The 25,575-nt window shown below is 37.5% G+C and overlaps 1 protein-coding gene across 1 annotated transcript in view; it reads right to left on the reverse strand.

Moving 5' to 3' along the window:
- The window catches only part of COL19A1 (collagen type XIX alpha 1 chain), a gene marked incomplete at its 5' end in the record, with an annotated part of 182,861 nt that overhangs the window by 71,332 nt on the left and 85,954 nt on the right, over nt 1–25,575 (reverse strand). Inside the window, 3 exons of the mRNA XM_080617064.1 lie at nt 6,736–6,789; nt 19,280–19,315; nt 20,026–20,079. Coding sequence (XP_080473190.1) covers nt 6,736–6,789; nt 19,280–19,315; nt 20,026–20,079 — 144 coding nt within the window. The remainder of the gene's footprint in view (nt 1–6,735; nt 6,790–19,279; nt 19,316–20,025; nt 20,080–25,575) is intronic.

Raw genomic sequence — 25,575 nt, forward strand, 5'->3', positions numbered from 1 at the left:
TGCTCTGTAAAGCTTGTTTTACAATTGGTTGAGTACCACATTTACTCACTGAACTAGAACACAAATTATGTCAAAGAAATATTTAAGTTCTATAAACCAGATAAATGTAATCTGAATTTAAATTAATTTTGATGTCATTCTAAATAATTATGTTAAGAAAAAATCTAACAGCTCCCTGCCCATTTATTTACTTAGGAAGAATTTCCACTGTGTCATAATAATTTTATTTAGTCATGCTTGATTAAAAAAATCTTGCAGTCTCAGAGAGTAAACTGATCATTAACATAAGGCAAATACTGCAATTTCACAAGGTCCCTCCAAACAGGCAATTTCAGTGAAATCAATGCTGAAACACTAGATATAATAACCCAAAGGACTCTCGGTCTTATGAGGTGTTTAATGTATTGCTAAGATAATGCTAAAATAACTTCCTCTTAAATGAAGGATTTGGTATTATAAACACAACAATTGGAAATAAGGAAGTTATTTCAAAAATATTTACTTCAAGACACCTGCAATCTCCCAAGGAATACAGAGCTAAGAATATGTCTGTGGTATCATAGAAAGATTTGTAAATGTTTGAACTGAATTCATCACTGGAACCAGGGAAATCACCACAGTGGAGAATCAGTCTGTTTAAATATATATGAAACATAAAAAAACCCCATCCTACTAATCCATAAAATGAAGTTGTTGGCAGCTATGCTGAGAATAAGCTAGAGCTAGTTAAATAAAAATCACAAAATCATCTTGGTTGGAAGTGACCACTTGAGATCATCTAGCACAATCACCCTCCTCAAGCAGGATCAATTGTCCAGGATTGTGTCAACTTGACTTCTGAATATCTCCACAGATTGTGATTCTACAACCTCTCTGGGCAACCTGCATCAGTATTTGACCACTTCCACAATAGAGACATGTTTTCTTCTGTTCAGATAGAATTTCCTGGTTTTCCACTTGTTCCCATTGCCTCCTGTCCTGTCACTGGCTACCAGTGAGGAGAATTTGGCTCCCTCTTCACTTCCTCACATCAGGTATTTATACACATTAAGATCTGCCCTGAGTCTTCTCTTCTTCAGACTGAAGTGTCCCAGCTCTCTCAGCCTCTTCTTTTCTGAAAGATGCTTTAGTCCTTTTAATCCACTTTGTGATCCTGTGCTAGACCCACGTCAGTAAGTCCATGTCTTTCTTGACACGGTCTTACCAGTCCTGCTCAAAGGGGAATGATATGTCCCCTGATCTGCTAGCAATGCTCTTCCAAATTCATCCCGGGATACTGTTGGCCTTATTTCGCCATGAGGGTGCATTGTTGGCTCATGGTCTGCTTGCTGTACAGGAGGTTCTTGTCCACAAAGCTTCTTCCCAGACAGCTTGCTTCCAGCGTATACTGATACCTGGGGTTATTCCTCCCTAGATGCAGAATTTTGCATTTTTCCTTGTTGAACTTGATGTGATTCCTCTTGCCCCATTTCTCTGCTACTTTCTGTCCCATTTGTTACATAATTAATAAAGGTGTTGGACAGTACTGGCTTCAGTATTGAGCCCTGGGGTACACCACTGGTGATTTGTCTCCAGCTGGAATTTGTGTCACTAATCACAACCCTCTGGGTCCAGTTGTTCACCTGGCTTTCAATCCACCTTACTGTCCACTTACCTAAATTGTACTTTGTCAGCTTATCTATGAAGTTGACAAGATGAAGTTATGGGAGAATGTCAAAGGCTTTGCTGAAGTTGAGGTCAACAACATTCACTCCTCACCTCTCATCCACTAAGCTAGTGACCTCATTATAGAAGGCACTTTAATTGGTCAAGCGCAATTTGCCCTTCATAAATCCATGCAGACTATTGCAATCACCTTGTCATTCATGCGTTTGGAAACGGTTTCCAGGAGGATTTCGTCTATCACATTCCCAGGGATTGAGGTGAGGCTGATTGGCCTGTGGTTCCCTAGATCTTCCTCTTGAAAAGACAAATGATCTTTGCTCTCTTCCAGTCTTCAGGAACTTCCCCCTGTCACCATGAACCATTCAAAGATAATCAAGAGTGGCCTTGCAGTGACAACAGCCACCTCCCTCTGCACTTCTGGATACAACCCATCAGGCCCCATAGACTTACAGAGCTGTGTCCTCCATCTGAAGATGCCTGGGTGCAAGAGTCCAACAGCAAACAGCTACTTCAGTAGTGCCTGGTCCTCTACTTTGTGACCATGAACTTTAAGGACACATATGCTGGACAGAAAACATTTACTGGCTTCTTCTTTGTGCCCTTCTGCATAAACTCCTGAACAACCTCCTGCACATGTACTGGCTGCTTCTGTTATCACTGTACAAACTACTACATCATCTGGCTGTTATATAGTCCTGTTCCTGGCATGGGCTAAAAGGGTGCTCAACCCTCCCTAAACAGGGGTCAGCTAGAACAAAGGCTGCAGATATCTGTTGATCAAGGACAGCTGATGGATTTGATCAGAAGTTGCTACAGCTACCTTTACTTTAGCCTTACCTGGAAGCAGCAGGCATTCTCAGTTTCCTCAGGTTTCCCAGAAGTGCCCAAATCCCAGAAAAAAGTTCCCAGAAGCTCAAGAAGGTATCAAGATAACCTCAGAGAAGCAGAAACTGCTACACCAACTACTCTGTATGCTAGCTGCATGCTGGGCCTGGCTCTTCCATAGGCCAACTGAGAATGAAAAATGTCTGTTTCTAGATTTCACAGTATTGCTGTCCAACAAAGTCGCTTTGATGCTTCACATGAAGAGAATTCTTTGAATTCACTAAAATATTATATTAAAAATAATTTTCAGAAAAAATAGTATTAATAAAAAAAATGCATCAAGTTCAGGGAAAATCCCTGCTACAAAAATATCTAAGTGAAATTAAGATTTTTAAAATCTTTGAAATTATATTTTGGAAATATAAATTTCACTTCACTTCACAGTAAAGGCAGAGTCTGGAAAAATCCGCCCAGTCTACAATTCTAAGCAGTAGGAATTTTTTTAAGATGGTATAGCAACATGGCAAAATTATTTGAAGACTTCAGAAAATTCTTGACATGGGGAGCTGAAGAAACTCAATTGAATCATCTCAAAAACAGATAGAATTGTGATTTGATTAGAGAGAAAAAACTTTAAATATCCCTTTAATGTAGCACAGACATTTAAAAAAAATATTCCAACAAACAGTTGTTGGAGGCTTAAGATACATGTCCAAGTGTAAAATAAAAAGCACATTCTGAAATGTGGGATTGGCAGCACTGGAAGGAAGAAATCAAAAAGACTTGTGAAATCTCAGTTGTTGATGTCTTTCAGGTGGAAACCATTTCCGTGAAAGATATATTTAAGTGCAGGAATACTGAGAAAAATAATGAAGTCCTACATAATGCAGGAAGCCAGGAAAATGGTATAACTGTCCACTGTGGTTTAAATCCCATGCAATGCTAGGTGAGCACCCAATCTTCCTATTTTCTGTTGGTCTGTAATATTTGGCCAGGGACTTTTCTGACTAATTATGTTCTGAAGCTCCTGATGTCATTCTGAGCACTGGTGTAATGGTATCAAGTTGCTGCAGCAGTAACATGCTCTTTTGAATGCCTGAAGCCAGAAAGAGGGACATTGAAAAATTCCATATGAACATAGTGCCCACAGAATGGGCTAATATTTCTCATTCAGGAATGCAGAAAACAGAATGAGTAGCTGTTCCTACTGGCCTTACTTCTCCCAGTGATCAGAACTAAAACCAAAGGCTCTTACGTACCATTTAACTAAACCAAAAAAATTATACAAAATCACTAGCAGTAGACCAAGGAGAAACACTGTCCTTTTATAAGAGCAGCAAAGATTTGAGGACTCCTTGCACCCACAGGAAAACACAACGTTGGCTAACACGAGTGGAAGTGGTTACCATGTCAAAAGGAGAACTATAAGGGCAGTACCCGCTCAAACTAATTTCACGCAAGATATTGTCATAACACAGACAACCTTTAAGTGAGTGCTGTATATGTCTTCAGGTTGGTTGAAGAATCAGTTTGCTGTGTGATCTCTGGATATGGCCAGATTATCATGTAGCTACCATTTCTTTTGCCATGTAACTGTCCACAGTGCATTTATCAGACAACAAAAAATTATCCCCCCTTTACTCTTGAAATAAATAACCCAGAGTCATCATCTAATTCCATGATACTGTAAATTTGTGCTTGCAAGACAAATTCACATACATGCCAGTAAGTACTTTAAGGTTAGCATAACTTTGAACTAAAAATCTACAGTCCCATTTAACTTTACATTTATTGTAATTATGTAATGATATATAATTCTACTTGCCCTGTTTCCATAACATCATATGTATTTTTGCTATGTAATTTCTGAATCAGATTATTCGGGTGAACTCTAACATTAGCCTTTTTTGAGTTTTTGACAATATCAACATTAACACTGTTAATTTTCCTCAGTTCCTTATATCTTGCTTTAATGTGTGCTGAGAGGTCTCTAATTCACACACTTCCTGATTCTCCTCTCAACTCCTTATTAACCTAAGCCTAGTTTTCAAAGCAATTGAACACCTGAAAATGTTCCTGAGGTGAGTGGGAATTAAAACTCTATATAGCAAATACAATGCAAATGGAAAGTTTTAAAACAATTCATGTTCTTGAAATGTGGCATCCAACTTGAATAGATACTTTCAAATGGTTTGGAATGGTTTTGGTTGGGTTTGTTTGGTTGATTGGTTGGTTGTTTTTTTCCTAATATGTTATAGTTGCGGTCTGCAAAATCGGCACAAGATCATTTTTAGGTCTGAACAATATATTGAAGAAAAATCATCACTTAGTTACACACTCTATATCACGCTTTAATCTTCAAAGGACAGTCCATGACAAAACCAATAACTTCATAATATTGTGAAAGATTTGGAGGATCTGCTGGAAGTAGAACTGAGGAACATGACATCTATAATTAAATAAAAAAGAATATTTAATATCCATTACATGTCCACCATCCTGTTTGTCATTAAATAGAGCAGAGATCTTGTTACAAACAGTATGCTATTTTGTAATTAAATGTATTGGAAATGAAATACACATGGGAGCTGAATTAAGATTGCAAACTATGTTATTAATGCCTTGGTGGGAGTGGCCAGTAGAAAGAATATTGTTTTGAGCATCTCACTGGTAGAAAGATAAAGACAGACACTGTAGCTTTACAGTCTGTTGTTCCTGTTTTTTGGCTCAAGGCAACTGTGTGCATGGCCAAGATTATAAAACAATCATCACTACCATTTTTATAGATATTGAAGTGAGACAGTAGTTCACTTTTATGTGTGAATAGGAAATGTCCATGATGAATGCATCAATCCCTAATTGCCACTAAAAAACGGAAGAAAAAAAATTCCATATTTATCAGCTACAATAGTGTGTTAACTCTGTATCTTTGCCTCAAAAAATTAGAAGTTCAAAGAATGATGCCTCTAAAACACAGTCATATTTATAACTGTTCCTAAAGGAGAACTAATAAACTCTGTGCTTCTGCAGATTACTCCACAGAAAAACACTCTTAATATATGCTTAAACTGGATATTCATAGCTTTTCAGTACCCTGGACATTTATTGTGTAACAGTAAGAGTCATAGTAAGTATAAAATCCTTAATGACTTGCATTATGCTATTAAATATGCTTTAATATTGACCACATAACATTTTATTCTTTGTTACTACACTGAATTTTTCTGAATGGGTTTTTAATCCTTACTGTGAAACCTAAATAACATCAGCTTTCAAAATTTCATGTTCAACTTAACTGACATTTAGTACCATTTTTAGAACTTAAAAGCCAGTATAAAACATAGTTTTGGGTTCTACACCATTGCTTATTTAACTGGCCTTTAATAATTCACTGTAGTTGACTAAGATCAACAATACTAAATCCTTCCACTTCAGATAATTGAACCAAGACACTAAATAACAAGATGCCTAAAACCCCCAAGAATTATTGAGAAACCCAACTTCAAACCCACAAACTGGGCACAACATAATTCATAATAATACTGAAATGTTTGAGTCTGAAAATCTTCCCAATCTTTTAGGAGCAGACTAGATTATAAGCTCCCAAAACTGAACTATTTCTTGTGATACCACAAATCTCATTATCTGTTCTACTGAACTATCAAATTCAATAAGTCAGGGAAAACAAAAACACAACACAGAGAAACCAGTCAGTCAGTTACTTAATTATATTAAAACTCTGAATAACCAAGGTTTATTTCATGTCTTGGGCACAATCTCCCTCCACAATACCTCTCTTCTTTGTATATATATGTTTGGTTCTGACACTTGCAAAATGGCATGTACAAAAACACGTGGGTCACTAGTACTGGTTACTGTCAGGATTTTAGAAAACTACCTGAAATCAATATTTTTATATATTTTAGCTATAGTAAGGTATGGCCTACCTCCGCAATGAAACAAAAGCTTTTGAGCAATTTTAATGCTTTCTCACTTAAAAATACAGCAGAAACATGTTGTGCAAATGACAATATCTACACCTGTGCTGCCAGTCATTAAAACACTTTAGATGGCTGAAAGTGTTAAATCTCCTTCAACTGAAGAGAAACATCAAATGTCAAAGCTCAGTTTGTTGTCAGCATGCTTCATACTCAGCTGCTACCTTCCCATTTTTTATTACTGCTTAGAAAGAAGTCACACATCGAGGTCAGTTATCACACTCACCAGTTGTTCAAGTTTACTCACCCTTTGGCCTTCTTTGCCAGGTGGACCTTGGGGACCCTCCAGTCCTGGCAAACCCTGAAAATACAAACATTAAATAAATATAACATTCAGAGTTATTTTCATCCTTCATTATACTATAGAAGTAAGACTAAGTGAAAGAGCCAGATATCAAGACAAAGCATTTATTTCTGATAATAAAAATAGGCTATTCATACTAACTTATTTCAGGATAATGTTATATTCAGGTGCGAGAAAAAGTGCAAACAATAATTATTACTCACATTTCTCTATATAAAGGTTGAATCATTTGGAAAAGAAGAATTAAGTCAGCACTACTTAAGCACAGTTATATTTAATTGCAGTGTTATATGAAAAGTGATTTATTTTGTTAAGTTAGGATGCGATAAGAAAAAACAAGAAAAAAGTTATATAAATTAATGACATCTTACTCTACAATTCAAAATCAAATATAGGCACTGAAGGGGGAGGGGAAGGTAAGGGAAGGGAGGGAAAGGAGACTAAATATAGCAGAAGGCCTTATGCTCTCTGTCTTGTAAGAACCAGCCCTGTGCTGCTTCCTGTATGTGCCTGGGTCTGCTTTTCCAAACCCTTCAGAGTCACTTCTCTCTCACTCTCTCTCCTGATCAGGCACAGGAGCTTTGCATGTTTTGAATATAACCTTGACTTATCAGCCTTCCTTCTGAACTCAGTGCAAGGATCTGCCTTTTGTGACTGAATCACAGACAGTTTCTGATGCTTTGGGGCTTTAATTTCGTATCTGATTAATGCAGATACAATCATAAAACCTTCAGATAAACTCACAGGTCTGTACATAAAACAGTGCCCCCCCTTTACTTTATGAGTCACCCTGGAACACATTTTTTTATTTTTTTTTTTTAAATTACTTCGAGGAAGCTATCAAATTTCATTATAGCAACAAGAAACATGAAATGAGTTTCAATGTAATCAGGAAAAAGCACTGCAGAGTTCTACTTTGTACAATTAAAAAAAAAGTTTTGAATGTAATATAGCATTTTGTTACAGGGTATCAAAAGTTAAAGAACTTATATTTAGTTTATTTAAGAGCTTGAAATATTAAAATATTAAATACTTAACCATTTCAATTACTCAGACTCAGGTATTGTTTTAGCTTGAGTTACGTCTTTGGTGAAATTCTTAACTCCTTATTTAGAATCAATTAAATTGACCCAATAAAGGTAAACTGAGGCCTCTTGAGAATCCTGTTTTTAAGAAGTGTCCAGATTTCCAGAAATCAGTCTAAAAAGTTTATTTATGATCTCTAATTCCCAAGATAAACTTTCTTAAGTAAGCAGGCATGCCAAAGCTGCTACCTCCTGTATCTGAAGTGGTGTTTGAAGTCAGACTTCATTCTAATCAACTTAAATCTTAAATAAAAGTCGTCAGTCAAGAGTTTTTCTATTCTTATAATTTCTCTACTTTTGAAAGTGAAGATAGAGGAATATCTCAGACAGTATTTGGAATTATAGAATTGTAGAATGGTTTGGATTGGAAGCGACCTTAAAGCTCATCTAGTTTCAAAACCCCTGCCATGTGCCAGGACACTTTTCACTAGACCAGGCTGCTCAAAGCCCTGTCCAGCCTGGCCCTGAATGCTGCCAGGAATGGGACAGCCACAGGTTCTCTGGGCAGCCTGTGTCAGTGTCTCATCACCCTCACAATGCAGTTCTTCCTAAAATCCCATCTAAATCTACCTTCTTTCAGTTTAAAGCCATTACCCCTTGTCTTGTCACTACACGCCCTTGCAAAAAGCCCCTCTCCAGATGTCTTATAGGCCCCCTATATAGGAATATAGGCTATTTCTCCCTTCACTTAAGTTTACAGCGTAAGCAAGATAAGGTTTAGGATCTTGTACAAAACCGATGTGCACCATTTCCATATTTCCCCAAAAGTTTATGGAACTGGAATATGCATGACAAGCTTTTGTCCAACAAATAAATCATGGTAAGTTAATTACATTGCAGTTGAGCAGCTTATACATGCACAAACCCATAATGCAGCATGTGAATGTAACTTCTGCAAACCTTCTCTACATTTTCCTTGAGGTTGTTTGGAACTTGCAGAGAATTCTGTCTGTCCAACTGTTAGCAATATTCCACCTTAGTAGAGAAATTCTGGGAATTCAGGAAGAGGTGGAGTTTTGTTTTGTTAATATTTCATTTCCGGTGACAACTTCATGCAACGGAATGAGATGAAAACCTATAACGTCTGTTTTATGGAGGAGGAAATACTTAGCCTCACATATCTGTACAATACAGCTCCAAAGGGACAAGAATTACACAAGAATGTAACTGCACAATAATGATAATTAATAGCCAACATTTTTGTCCAAGACCTACTTTTTGTTCTTTTTCTTCTCTCTACAATATTATTGTCAAGAAAAAGGAACCAGATAAGCAGGTTTATCTTCGAGGAAAGGGAGGAGAGCAGCTTACAATTGGTAACTAGGCAGGGAGGACTACTCGGTACAAGGAGCCACATCCTGACATTGAAACTGAGGTAAAAGTTCACACTAACTTCGGTGGGATCTTCAGTTTAAAAGTGATAGGACAACATGGCTGCGTTAACTAACACGACTATAAAACCACAATAGCTTGGCAGCAGTAATGACTTAGCAATGCTATCCCTCTTCAGCATTCACTAAATGAGATCCTGAAAAAACAACTGAAGAAGACCTGCAGGAGGAATGAAAAATAAAACTTCTCTACAGTGAAATCTATCTAAAGGGACAAAAGAAACATTCCCTGCTGAATTCCTATAAAACTTGGCAATGAATGTAACAGTTTAGGACTGAAAAGTACATATTTGTATTGTAGGAACGTAGACAAAGTATCTGCAAAGTCTTACCCCTCTAACTTCTCGACATCTCTGTTTGGAGATAAAAAGATGACTCTTGATTCCCTCAAACCTTGGATGGCACAGTGGGTAGAAAAATCCACCAAAGAAGCCCACCATTGCAGACAGAAAAGGACGGAATACAGACTGAATATATAGATGTGGCATCATGGGATATGCCATCGATTGTGTTGAAAGCATTTATGCCAGAAGGCAATATATTTTACATGTACCATTTCCGCAAGTAAACAACATCCAAAGCACCCTGATAATCTTAGAGAATGAGTATGGTGACAAGCAAAAGCAGGTGTAGGAACAGAGCAAGTAAGAGATAAGAACAGCCTATTCCTGTGGCATCAGATTGGCAGGAAAATATAACGCATCCTTATATGTGGCCTAATATGCATGGGACTTTCCTGGTTCTGCCAAGCCACCTTTCAGGTAGGAAGGTGGTACCCTTCTACCTACTTCATGAAGAAGTGAATTTAAACAACATATGCAGTCTTTAGGTCTTGTACCTATCATGGACAAGGCAAGCCCTTGGAATTATGTGCCTGAAGGAACCTGAGGAACATTAAATGGAAACGTCTCAAACATTACCATGTAGCTTGGGGAAAAAGCAGAAAGTCAGTAAGCTGGAGATGGGCTTAGGTGCATCTGAATTTGGGAAAATCTGTTATGATGAGTGAGGATGACTATGAAAAGAGACAAAACATTATGCACAGGCAGGCACAAGAGGATTGTACAACACCTTGAAGCTAAGAGCCAAAATTTGTGAATTCCATTATAAGAGGTAAGATGCTGGTTGTGAAGCTAGATAAAGAAAAAGCAAGCATGCGCTTGCTGTGAAGCACATGCTGACAGATATTTAAACAAAATATCATAAAAAGCTAATACTAAGCTTTAGTTGAGGGAATACAGGAAAAACGACAGATTTAAAAAATGCTAGAGTAAAATAAGTGATTTTTTAAAAGAACTTGCATGTTATTGAAAATATCTGTAGGAATTAACATTTTAATACTTAACCATTAATATTTTTTCCAAGTATCAAAAGCTATTAAGAATTATTAAACTTGAGATGGTAGAGGAAAAATACGTTTGGAAGTGACAGAAAAATCAGCAAACAGTTCAGCCAGTGAAGCTGTTTTAAGTTTCATAAGCTACCAATTTAAGGTATATTAGCTGGCACGTAGCTATCAGAAACTATCAGAAGGGCTAAAATCCTGTCACGTGAACCTGCAGGTACAAAACCAGTGTTAAATTCCTGATACATCCTGACAAGTATCCACAGAGACATGGTGGAGCGTTAGTTCATAAATTTAACAGCTCAGTGTAACTGCCCAGGAACAAACTGAACAAAAGCAAAGCTTTTATTGTGACCTCTTGGTGAATTAAAACTAAACAAAACAAAATCCCAGCTGAAGTGGAAGAGTTGTTTTTGCGTTACTTCCATCGGAAGTTTATAGACTATGCCAAATAAGTGTATTTTTGGTATTCTGAAAGTTGCTTCAAAACCATAGATCTTAGTTTCTGAAGCAGAAAGCTAGACAGCTCCCTTATGTACTCATGGGTAGTGATGATGAAATGGGCTCTGTGTTGTATACGCAAAGTACCCTCATCCATTTTTTTCCTCATTCTGAATTAAAGCAAACACATGACCTCAGATTTTATGGAATAAATACTACTAGACAGAAAGAAATTTTACGTAGTTTAGTGAGATGAGTCAAGCAGAGACAAAGACTAGATTAAGTATGCAGAAACAAAAAAAAAAAAGACCCAGCTATAACAGGCACGATTTGGCTAAGCAATTTGAAAACAGTATGTTTAAACAGAAAGGTATAGCTCTACTGAAACAAAATCATCACTTAAACCTTTTTACAAGGGAACTGGTGATCAATTCCCACTGCAGGGGCTTGAACTAGTTCTTCAATGCACAGTTATCACAAGCATAAAGAAAAGCTGTCAAACTGATGAATTACACATACAATGATCCTTCTGTAAAATGCACAAGTAGAGCAGCATAGAATCACACAAATCAATAGCCAGGCAAAAAGTAACCATGGATTTCCAAATTCCTGACATAACACATAATACTGTATGATCACGGTAAACAGCTACAGCCTGACTGACCTGAAGAGCATTCCCCAGCAACCCAAATACTGCTGTAGCTGCTCTAATGCAAGGATGTTCCATCAACTGAGACAGAATGCTTCAAGATGTGCGTCAATTAGGTCTTAAATGCATCTACTTATCTGGAGATGTTACTGGAAGACAAGTTCTACTGTGCAGGTCATGATTGTCACTGTGACCCTTCTATCCTTTCTTGAGCATATTTTCCTCTTTGGCCTGTTTGAACCATATTGAGGGGAAATAAGTGGCTTCCTCTTGTGTAAGAATGAGCTATTTTCCTTAGCAAGCAAAGGAGCTAAAATATAAATACCTTCCCACAGTCAAGATGGCTACAGTGCTGGTTTCCCAGATATCTTCAAGCCAGTTCACTTGCTACGACTGTGCTGCTGCTCTGTATTGAAGCTCAAACACGAGGGTGAGGAAGAAAGAGATCTTAAAATATAACTATGATGGTTTCCTCTTCTTGACTGCCCATCACCAGGCACACGAAAACCAACAGACCCTGCAGACATGCCTCACTGTTACAAAATTTTGCTAGAATGGGAAAAACGGCACAGGAAAGTCACGGATGAATGATTTCTTGTTGTATTACCACTTAGTGAGGTAAATTAGACTACTACTTATGTCAAATACCAGTACTTTTAGCATTTCCTAACATGACCTGGTCTCATTCACATCCTTACTGAAGTAAATTGAGATGGCAAGCTGAAATATTTGTACCCCATATTTGGCCTCTTATTGCTATTATAATAACTATGGTGTTTTGCTTGGGGGTGCAAAGTGGAATAGGCCACAATTTTGCTTTCAAAACTGCTGCCAACCCATTTGCTTCAGTGGTAAAGGAGACAGCATTTAGCAGAAGTATCTCATGCCAGACAACATGATCAGCTACATTTTCATGATAATTTATTACTGAAGCAAACAGAAAATATGTTCCTCACTGATCTCATTATGCTTTGGAATGGGTCATTTCTGTAGCTCTCTTGGAAACTTAACTTGAACTCTATTTTGCTTCAGAGACAATAATTTCAAAGGGAAACTGGAAAAGTAATTTCACAGAAGTTCACACTTCATGAATATAGTACTTTTAATAGACATGGGATTATTTTTCTAAGCAAAAGAAGCATCATTTAAAATTCTAAGGAGTAATTTGAAGTGATTCTTTACATTGATGTCTACTGCATATAGGACTATTCTTAAATCCTTTTTCCAATGAAAGACATATAAATCACATTCATGCCAATTTAGCAGACTGAATTTTTGAAAAATAAATTTTCTGTGAGGCTAAGACATCAATCTTCATATGTGCCTTCTGCATCAGTATTACTGCATCGAGAAGATGAAAAACAGACTAAATTGCCAAAATATCTTCTATTTTACTAAAAGAGCAATCTTAATAGGATCTGCTTAAGGATACTTAAAAAGCATTTTTTAAAGAAGAGAAAATTTGCAAGTTATATTTTGAGAGTTAAAGAACACTATATCTCATGCAAAATAACTGAACAGTACAGTATTTTCATGAAACTAATACACCTCCATTAAAGCAACGCAAGCAGATAAAATTCTAGTTTTTCTTAGAGGTATGTGTAAGAAAAGAATAATTTAGAAGGAAAATATAATGATCTACCTCTACTTTCTTTAATGAACTAGAATTGCTCTCCTTTACGTCATTACATTAAAAGAAAGAGAGGATAATATTAATTGAGATGCTTACTAATGTTAGAGGGTGTGTTACCTTCTGAAGTAATACAAGTTATTCTGATGACGTAATTTTTCCACTGTGGGACAAGAAAGGAATAGTGTGCAGAAGTCAAGATAAGCAAAAACTGGCACATGATCTTTCAGGAAGAATCATCCAAAATACTTCTGCCCATTACAACAGCAAGAATGCCAGGATACCAAACGCCTCCACTTCAGAGTTCTGTATAAATGCCAAATAATTACACTATGACCAAAGTACTGCATCAAATAAATTTTAGCTTTACATGAATAACTGCTGAAGCTCTGAGGGGAAAGCTGTGTAATCTGTTGTTGATGTTTGTTTAGGGAGGGGAGAGCCAAAAGTGACGGTGAAGCTTGCCCAAGCGTGAATCTGCCCCTTCCTCCCACAGCCGCTTCCAAGCTGCACTTGTGCACTGGCTTCCTTCGGCTCAATTTAACCAGACCTGGGAGCCAACATTCCAACTATCTGTTTAGTAAGCAAGTCTTGGGGACTTCTGTCTGTGACCAGCTTAAGCCTCAGCTTCTGCGTAAACACTTGGTGCCATCTGGATGACTATTTTATAACTCCTGAAAGGGATAGGTTCACAGGAACGTACGGATGGACGCTCGTTTTCCTCAGGAACTAAAAGCAGCATATCAAATGTCAAGAGGAATAGTTATCATATGTTTTACGAGAGATGGCTGTGCTACCTTCCCTCACCTGTCACTCTTCTGACATGGCACGCACAGGCTTAAGCTGAGGATACCAGAGCGGGCAAGCTGCAGAACCAGCTGTGCGCCTGCAGAAACCAGTCCCCAGCTTCTGCCACTAAATTCCACATTTTGACAAAACCACACCACAAAGCAGTATAATCCCTCCTGTTTATTCTTTGAAGGGTCCCTGGCTACCATGTTTATCAGGGAACTTAAACTTCTAAAGACTAAACATATCCCTGCATAAAGTGGGCATAATTAGGGAGAAAAGTTCAAACTACATTCCCAGCATGCATTGTAAGACTTGAAAACTACTAAAGAGCTTTCTAATACTTACAAAGCAATTCAGAAAGAACATACCAGACAAATTAAAGACAGCATATAGAAAGGATGAGAATCAATCATAACTTTGGACTACTTCCAAAAACCTACCACCATAACTGAGGAGACAAAATAAATACGTATATCTTGAATTATATAGTGTTAACGCAGCCCATGAAAACATAGAAAAATTTTGCACCTTTAATAAAAGTGCTTAAATTTGAACATATATGTAAAAGGTAATGATCCAAGCCACTAAAATGTATTTATATGAATAATGCAAGAATCACACAAATATACTCGGTACTACTGAAATTACTAATTTCATTAGAATCCTACATAAAGCCTATACATTTTTTCATAAATTTCTTTTGACAGCTTAGCTTATTTTGTGCTACAGTGCTGTTCCTTTTTCCTCTCTAATTCATCATGCAAAATGATGAAACTGTACTTCCATACCTGCCTTATTTCTTGGTGTAACAAGACTTCCATAGCTGCCTTAAAGAAATGCACAGAAACACATGGGCTGCAATTCTAATCCCATCTCTATTCACTGTAGAAATGTATAGTCAGGCAAACACAAACTCTTTCTGAATTCTCTGACATCGCTGCAAATGAGTTTTGGTAAGCGTGCAGTCTTTAGGATTTTGACAGAGATTTTCTGTTAACTGATATCAAACGTGAATATTCACAGCTCTACTTTTTTTCTCAGAGCAATGCACTGAGCTATGAAATTTCCATTTCAAAAATCATAAAATTATTTTTGCATCTTAAGAACCAGTGGTATTATTTCCTCAGTTTCACAGTTTGGCATATGCTCATCCACCTGGTAAGTTGTTTCAGCTGTTGGATACATATGAATTCTGACACACATACTGCCTCCAAGTAGCCCTCATCCATTACAGAAACTATAATGGCTATATCTGTCAGTTTATCACTTTTAAAAATACATCTTTTTCCTGTAAGTACCATCAGCTTCATTCTTTCTGTATTTTTTCACGCTGGAGGGCAGAGCGTGCTTGCTGCGCTTCTGAGCAGCACAGGATTTCCTACTTGTCAGAGATGCCCGAACACTTTTATACACAGGGTCACAGACACCTCTTAGACAGGTACAAATAAGAGACAAATGAAAACCCAAAAGTTTCTACTTACTTTTACACATTTCCATAGATTACCTACAGACAACTCTCCACGGACCAAAGGATCATCAGCTGTTTGGGAATAACTGCCGTGAAGCAGTCTCAGCCTTTTGCCACCTTCATGTTCTCCACGCTGAGGACAGGACCACGGTGCAGGTCTGTGTGTGGAAAGAACACTCTTCCCCTGCACAACACTGCTGATGTTCTAGTTTATTCTGAGACCAGCACATACAGGAGACCTTCTTGAGCTTTTGCCACTGGTGTATGATTTCTATGAAAATACATAGCAATGGAAGACCTGCACAGGACAGCAGAGCTCTGTAATGTCATAATTTCACACCTGCATCAATACACAATTGAACTGGGGCAGAAGGTCGATGACCCAGGCCCAGTCATTCAGTTTGAGCAAAACCAAGTCCTTTTCAATATCTCGTCCCTTCCTGTCCGAATCCATTTTGAACTGAGCTCTAACAGTGAGTCATCATTTTCACTTCTCTTCCCTCCTTGTCCCCCAGCATAATAATTCATTTTGCCTCTTGATAAATAGAAATAAATCATTTCCATGTTAGAAAAACTAAAAATGACTGTAAGTGGAGAATAGATTAATGAGATTATTCATGAGTCCCAAATGAATGGAACATTTCAAAACTTTGCTTTAATAGGGTTCATAATAAAACACTGGTGTCAGATTTTGGCTATAACAGCATGAACAGTCCTGACACAGTAAGTTCTCATTCAGTGACACATGAACCTTGATATTATCTGACCTACTACTTATTCACAGTGAGATACAACATCTTTCTTTCATGATTATATATCGTTAAGAGTCACGGCCATACGGAAGTCACACAAATAAAACAACTCTGAAGACTGGATTTTCCCCAAGCCACCACCATTCACGTCATTTATCTTTTAGCTCTTGCCAACAGAAATGCATGACTATTTACAGAGGGGGAGAAAGAAAGCCTTCCTGCTGGGCCATATATTCAGCAGTGTTGTAATCTGTCTTCGAACTGCTAAACCAATTCACACTCACTCCTGTCTCTCAGTCAGCAGCTACGCAAAAAAATGTTTCAGTACATCAGTTAATAACATCCCTCTGAAGATCCGTGTCTGCTTTACTAAAATGTAAATGTTTCCTTTTAAAAAGCATGAAGACGACCATCAGTCAGTGTACCAACACAAAGACATCTTGCTGTGCCTGAATCAACTGAGCTAAAACATTTGCACAGCATTTCATAATCAAAGAAATGTAACTCTTTGACAGTCCATTTTATGAAAGTGAATCACTTAAGGTACAGAAGGAGTAAGTTCAGTCAATTTGAAAGCAGCTTCAGATTTTTGATGTCATACTACTCACCTCTGAGCATGACTCTTAGGAAAGCTAAATGTCCACAACTGCAACTGAAGACAATGAATGCATTGAAAATAGGTCTAACATATCCAGATGCTGCTGTCAGAATGGATGTAGTAATTTCTCCACCATTTACATACGAAACACTCAAAAGAACCACTCTATGGTCCTACAGCACATAGAAAATAAGCCTCCTTAATTCTTTTTCCTGTGTGTTCAGAAGTATCCTATTTTTATTTCAATGATCCCTTCTAGGGCTGTAAGAATCTATCCGAAGAAAGACCTACTCCAAACCATCTATTGCAGTAACAATCCTACAGTCAAGGTTGTAACTAGATGATCTTTAAGGTCCCGTCCAACCCAAACCATTCTATGATTCTATGATTTGCCTCTGGGATATTAAGATACCAGATATTCAGATTTCATAATCCAAAACCAAGTACCATAAAACATTGCAACTTAATTCTGAAACCTTAGAGTAGAATTTATTTTTATAGTATGTGTCTCTGGTTACACCCCTCAACAATTGTAAAGATCCTTGTTGTTACAGTCTTGGAAATTAAGAGAGTGAAAAGACAATGTATGATAATTTACACTATCAATGATAGTTCTTATGAAGTTTATTTAGGATGATATGGGTAACATGAATAGTGTAGAAGTAGTTCATAACACTGAGTCTGGGGAGGGAAGAGCTATTCGTGCTGTGGAACTACAGCCTGGGAATTCAGGAGCTTTTTTGTTCATTTTTGCCATGCTCTTTTGCATCATTCTCAATTGTTTTTACCCAAATGGACTGTCCTTAATGGGAGGCCTTCTCACTTCAGTTTATGAAGAAAATTACCTGGATTCAGACAGAATTATTTTTGGGACATTTGTGTTAAGGCTTTGTACATGCTTGTGGCACAGATCATTGTAAGGAAATTAAAAAACGCCTCTATAGCACTGTCTAGACAGAATACAACTAATCTGCAGGTCAATTTCCTTTTCTGGTACACTAGCATGTACCACATCCTCACAAAGAAACTGACAGATCCATCCTCAAGAAGTCTTTCCTTGAAAGACAAAAGGCAACTAATCACTATGGCTGGCCTCACACATTCTTTTCTGCAGGTAAATTACAGGAAAGGGAATAAATGAATTAGTAACCAAAGTTGCAACTTCCTGAGTCTGATAAACAGACTTTTTCTATAAAGAAAGAAAGGAATATACCTGTCTGCTTATTTTCCTCTGAGAATTGTAGAAACCAAAAACCACCTTAAGTTAGTGATATATTGTTCTTCATAAGAATCTAGTAAGTGATTTTCCATCATTATAACATTACATTCCTTTTTCCTTTTTAGTGTGTGTTTGCTATACATATCTAGGTAAGATATAAAGATGGTACAGATATCAGGACCTTCACACAACTTTGCAAGTGTTTGAAAGGAAAAACTGAACAATTTTCTGTTCTGTGTGAAAATAATTTTGCAACCTCTTTTTCTGGATAAACAATGCTTCATACTGAAGCGTATGTTATTCTCAAATATTATTAGAGATGCCTGTGCCAGTATGTGGAAAGACCAGGAGCAGGGGCATCTACTGGTTAGGCTGTGTGTGAGCTCAGCTACCAGGGGGATGCACATTGTATACATATATATATTTCTGAGTAACAGACCATGGCCATGATCAGCCAGAGGGGGTAACAAGGTGGTGTTGATTGTGCTTGTGAGAGTGCTGAATGTGTCCATCTGTGTTGACCTATGTGCCAGATCTGGCTGCATGTGTTGTATGTGTGTTTGTGTGCCTATTGGGAAGGCATGCTCGGCCTTGTTACCAGCTGGACATGAGGGGAAGGAGCTGTGGCAGCCCCACATCTATCTGCTGGATGTATTACCTTAACTTTCTGAGAATAGGTCCTGTGTGTCAAATTGAACATATGCATTCTACGTATATAATACTGTGTCTCATTGTACCTATAACTAAGCACTTAATAAAATAACCTGACAATAGAATATGAAAAAAAGCGTTTACTGAAAAATGTTTTCCCCTAAAAATACCAAGGGAAATCTTTCACTTTAACTAGTCCATACTATCTATACACAGAATAAAAAAATCCCAAACCAATATTCTTGTTAGCACTTGTGGGAAACAAGATGTTTTAAATATACTGGTTTTCTTTACAAAATTCCCTTTTCCCTGCTTCACAATTTATAAAGAAAATGCAGAGGCATTCTAAAGAAAGGGGCTTGTCTGTTATATTTAATAATGAAAGTATTTACATTGCAAATAAGCTAAAACCAGCAACATTTCTTAATGATTTTCTTTTTCCTGTTTTTGTTTTATGTGTACTTACATTCAAAGCAGTTGGTCCTGGAGGTCCTGCATCTCCCTAGTTAAAACAGTAACTAGTAAATATATCAGCAATTTTTTTAGTTACACATATTTAACCTCTGGGCATTTTAGAGGTTAGAAGGTTCTTCACTGCAGAAGAAAATTCATTATAATCATCAAACATGCTCTCATTATGAAAATATATACATAAAGTAATATTCTTTTTTAGTAATGGCATAGAAGTACAGAGTTCACTACAGGTTAAATGAGAAAAAAATGGCAGGCCTTTGCATAAATGAATCACAGCTTACTGCCCTGGACACTTACAGAAAGCAATCCTTCAAAATAAGTTGGCATATGTTAAGTTGCAAGTTACAGCTTACATGCACAAGGTGGCCATGAAGCCAGTGTGACAGCTCACATATGTAAAGACATCTGACTGCATAAAACATTCACAGTATTAAATTGCCATGGTATGATTTGCGCTGTGAGACATTCAGGTTCAATCCATGGGAGCAAATCAGAGCACTTGGAGAGCAATTCAGAACACTGAATTTAGGCTCCTGCTCTGAATTCCTTTCAAAATTTGTTGTGAAAAAAAATACTTGTCTTCCATATTTATAGGTAGTCTGTATTCATATTCTTCAACCCTTAACCCTTGTTACACAAATGGCAGCAGTGGGTATTTGTCACACGTAGTTAAGGCAATGCGTTCAATAATATAATGCACACTGATGTATACATGCAACTTTACAGATAAAAAAGTACCTTTTCTCCTTTAGGACCAGCCACACCAGGACTACCAGGATCACCTTTTAGTCCCTAGGCAAAGAAGAAAAATGTCTATTTGTTGTCATCTGTGGAAAGCATTGGACAAAATCCTGTATTGCTGTGAATTAGTGTATGTTAACCAACTGAGCCTTAAAATATTATCACATTATTAGTATTACTATTTCATAATTATTTTCAGTATTTTGTGAACAGAGAAACATCTATAAAAGACTGTATGTGTCTTTAATACATAATTATACATACAAAGCCAAACTATCTACTTGATTGTTCTCCATTATAGCAAGTAGCATGTAGAAATACAAAGTTCCTTTGCAGTGCTAGCAGGTCTGCATCTTGCATGGTCAACAAAGATAAAATGCTAGAGAAAGTACTAGTATATCCACTCAACCTCTGATAAAATTGGGATTCCGTTTCAAGTAGCAAGGCTGAGCTGGTCTAACCTGGTTCAAACTCTGACCTTCTCCAGGGTTTGAAAAGACAATTAGAGAAATAATGGAGTCCTTTATACCTCCCTCCTTAGTTCTGCCTTCAGCTGGAGAAGCAGATAATAAATACTGTCTAATCTTACACATTACATATGCAGCAATTTCACTATCACAGAATCACCCACCAGTTTGGGTTGGGAGACCTTTAAAAGTCATCTAGTCCAACCCTCTGCAATAAGCAGGGACATCTTCAACTAGATCATGTTGCTCAGAGCCCCATCTAACCTGGCCTTGAATGCTTCCAGGGATGGGGCACCTACCACCTCTCTGGGCAACCTGTTCCAGTGTTCCATCATCCTTACTGTAAAAAAATTCCTTCTTATATCTAGCCTGAATTTACCCTCTACAACACCCACAATACAGCTCTTTAGCTCCAACACATAATCTTTGTTGTCTTCTCCTTGCCGCAAAACACATGGAAAAGCAAGAGGTTCTGAAATATGCCCAGCAAATTCAAACAATTCTGCAGTAAGGAATTAACTTCATTCTGATGCTGGACCAACATACCAGGAACTCATTTTTGTTTAAGCCAAGAGACTTGTCTTGTGCCTTCTCTCTGATCACTGGTTCAGAGCATGCGTCAGCAGAGCAGACACATTTTAAGTCAGAGACAGCTCTACAGATTCAAAGATTTTACTCAGAAACCAAATGGCAAAAAATACAGGACCAAACCATAATAAGATACTCCACAAGAAGGCCACCATGATTATTATTGTGCAGGTTAAATAGGTGAAGGATAGAAAAGATTCACTTACATCTGAGTTAGAGTTTATTAAGTTCTTCCCAGCCCCCTTTTTGCCCTTGCAAACTCTCATCCTCAGCATGCAATAAATGGAAAGACAGAGATAACTGGCACAAAAATGATAAGTAACATCTGTGCCTTGGTGGGTACAGAAACATTAAATCAGTGAGTGTTCTAAATACTGCATATTTGTGCAACTTCACTTCCTGCTAAAATTACATTAATTCACCATCTGGAAGGAACATCATTTAGAACTATATGAGCATTTAAGTACCCACTTTGGATTAAATTTGTGGTTGTTGTAAATACCCCTGATTTAGCTTTGATTTGTCCTTTATTAAGCTTGCCAAATATGTAATAGTTAAATCAGATGTAGTTTTGCTGTTTGAACTTAAGAAAATGTAATAGGCAGATGGATTCAAAAATCTAAGACAAAAAATCACTTTCTTTTTACAATCTGCATATTTATAACATAGTTTTAATATTGTCTCCATTTACCACACTTCACTTTTCACCTCCTTCTGAAAGGCTGCATAAAACACGACTAGTCCATGTTCTAAAAAGCCATTTTAGGGATTTTTCAGGTATGCAAACTGTATGGATCTGGTCCAAAATCAATTTTAACAAATTACTAGTAGCACAAGAAGTTTAAGAGTTAGCTCTTAAGCTGCATATTTATGGAAGATAAAAGGGTAAAAAAATCTGATACTCACAAATGGAAAGATATATATATATTTGTATCTCTGTGTTTCTCTGCTGAATAGAAATGACAACTGCAGACAAAAGATACTGAACGAAAGCCACGTGCTGTCAAACTATGGACCTCATTTTTCCTAATTGATGTGTTTAAACCTTTTAGTAGTGCTCCTGCAGCGCACCTTGGTAAAGTATGCAGTTTGACAGCTACTGCAGAGTTGATGACCACAGAAGTCAACATCAGATAAAAAAAAAAAAAGGGAAACTACAAATCTGACAACACGCCTCACAGTCTTCAGCTGGTACTTTCTCTCCTCTGTAAAAACTACAGCTTGGTCTTTTTACAGGTCAGATAAACTTATATTATGGTTCCTCTATGGATATCAAAATGTAAAGTGTTAGGAAACACATATATAGGGACAACTCAAGGCTAACAAAACAACAACATGTGAAATATCAGAAATTATAGACTGTTATTTTTTTATTTATTTTTTTTTTTATAGAAAGGTAGCTGTAACATGATTGCTGATCAGCAGATAAATTGCAGAGTAAGTATATCACAAATATCAATAAGGGTGTAAACTCAGCAAAATTGAGGCTAACGGGTGAAATACTAAACTAGAGGCAAGGGGATGGCAATGGTACTTCTTCTGGTAGAAGGACTTTAAAGTAGAAGTTACCATATTGGTTGACACTATTTTTGACAAATATTTAATCAGACTTTTTTGTGATATTAGTTTACTGGAGTCTTCGCCAGCCTACAAACTGAAGTGGATGAGGAGAGAAAACAATTAAGAAGCAGTAACTGTGCTTTAAAGTTTTAAAAAGGACTGTGGCTTTACAAATTCATCAAGGGATGTGATTTTATATGTGTCACGTATATCTCAGCATTACTGGCATAAAAGGTGACAGGTTTTATATTTGATGTTTCTCTTTAAACCAGGACCAATCTATGCTCGCTGTGCTCTGGAGTTCTACTGTGAAATAAAAATAACTTTACTTAGTGATGTAATAAGTATGTTCCTTATCAAGCTAGAGAACATTTTATTTATTCAAAAGAAGCGCCAGGTATAACCAGAACCAGAAAACAAAACAGTTTTTCACTTCCTGTGTTTTCAGTCATTTGGAAAACATCAGAGAGGTCAAACATTTTTAGTGAGAAAAGGGAACAAAGCAACACAGAATCATAGAACAGTTTGGGTTAGAAGGGGCCCTCAACAGTCACCTAGTCCAGTCCCCCTGCAATAAGCAGGAACATCTTGAGCTAGATCAGGTTGCCCAGAGCCACATCCAGCCTTGCCTTAAATATCTCCAGAGATGGTGTATTCACCACCGCTCTGGGCAGCCTGTGCCAGCACTTCACCACCCTCACTGTAAAGAATTTTTTCCTCACATCCAGTCCAAATCTCTCTTTAAGTTTGAAACCATCACCCCTTGTCCCCTAAGCCAATTTGTTTGGGTCAACATGACAATCTACAAACTGATACTACCATCATCTCAGTCTGAAAAAAGAGTACCAAAATAACTGAATTGTCAACCTTGCATGAAATTATCAGTAAGAAAACTCCTGTTGGAATTCAGGAACATTAGGAAAATTGTTGAGTGCTACCTCCAAGTAAAACATGCTTTTTGTGCCCTAGTGCTTTACTTGATAAATTCTGACTTAACCTGCTCTAGCAGGCTCACTGAGGCCTGAGAAAAGCATATCATACACTGAAAATGTTTTCAGAGAGAAAAAGCACCAGACAGTGCTTATACATCATCACAGGAAAGAGATGAATCGGGTAAAATGCACTGGCAGCTGATAAAAAATGCTCTTCCCAGTGAAAAAATGCAAAGATCAGCTGAACCCCAACCAGAGGACTCCAGCAGTTCCTGCAGCAGCCAAGTGTTGACCACTATTTATGCGTCACACACTAGGCTACATTCATGCAGCAATGGAAAATGCAGTAAGATTAGCATAATCTTCTGAGGAGAACAGGTTTTCCACTCTAAAAGATATCTGTTTGGAAAAGACTTCATTCAGCATTTACAATTCCCTGGCCTGCATGAGAGAATCTGGTTCAATCTCACATCAGGTTAAAATCTCCTAGAACAATGCATATTATCTAAAGTACTGGAAATACAGAAAACAATCCAACACACTAACCAACAATGTGCAACCAAATTATGACAGATTGAATCAACAATCTCTACTGAGTAACAAAACTTGGAAATACTCTGATGAGTAAGACAACAGAACTACGCTTGATCCACAGAGCAGCCTTAAAATCTAAATTTAAACAACAGCTTTAGAGTCAGCTGTACAACACCGAGCTGTATACATTGGGATACTTCTTTTGATTTAGTGAAGTATTTTCAAGGCTCCAAACAATATACTATTCAGTTTGTCTCGTGTGCTTTCACATATTTCCATTGCTCTATTCTTGTTAACGTCATTCAAAACTTCAAATTACTATACTACTAGAATTTTCTGGATCCTGAGCAACGCCTACTATCCCCTTATACTTTTGCTCCTAAAAGAATCCTCAAGCTCCAGATATAATTATCGTTCCCGACTTCATACTTTGAAGAAACAGGACTCTTCCCTTCCTATCCAAATATTTCCTTACAATGCCAAGAGATACTAAGAGAGTCCTAAGAGAGTTTGGGATTAGAGAGACAGGCCATGAGGGTGTGAAGGTAAGTAACTGTTACTATCTTATCAAGATATTTGATCCCTTTAAAAATGTTCATGCTTCTGCTTCTTTTCCCACAAGCAGAAAAAATTAAAGGTCTGGTATATATTCAGTCTTTCCATTTGAAACCTGTCTTTTTTTCCATTGCTCACTTAACTTCAGAGGTCCATCCTTTGGCATCGGGTATGTAAAGTGTAACAACATTTTATATGGGAAAGTTTCTTCCTATATTCTTCCCCTAAATATGCATGACACATGTTGATATATATGACAAAAGTTTTTATTTTCACCTCCTTTTGCTGAAGGATTTAATTTATGTCAGCAAAACAGTAGTTGGACTGATAAAGTCAATGACGTCACTCCAGAAGAAGTCTAAAACTTTCAATGACAAAGATTTTTTTTCCAATTCAGTTCAACTGACAAGCATATGAATATAACATAGATCTTACTCCACAGACAGTTTCATGGATGTTTGTATTGCAAATTTGTCCTTATTCCATATGGGATATGATCATAGACAGATAGAATCAGCTAGGTCGGAAAAGACCTCTAAGATCATCAAGTCCAACCATAACCCAAGGACTGCCAAGCTCAGCACTAAACCATGTCACTAAGGGCAAAATGATCTCTCCTCACGGCTGCTCTTCATTATCTCCACTCAGAGTAACCCCCACATACCCCCCCATAGTGGCCTACTTTGTATTAACTGCCACCCCTCATCTCCCCACACAGCCCATAGCTGCCTGTGCTCTCCCCTCATGATCTCCCCTCCACCTTCATGGCCACCCCTCCTCTCTCCTCACAACTACCTCTCATGAGCACCCTTCACAAAGTCCACTCATGAGCTCCCCTCATGAACATCCTCCACGACTGCCGCTCACAAACTTCCCTCACACCTGCCTCTCATGAACATTCCTTATGCCTG

Source organism: Psittacula echo (assembly GCF_963264785.1).
Source record: "Psittacula echo genome assembly, chromosome: 4".
Taxonomy (NCBI): Eukaryota; Metazoa; Chordata; class Aves; order Psittaciformes; family Psittacidae; genus Psittacula; species Psittacula echo.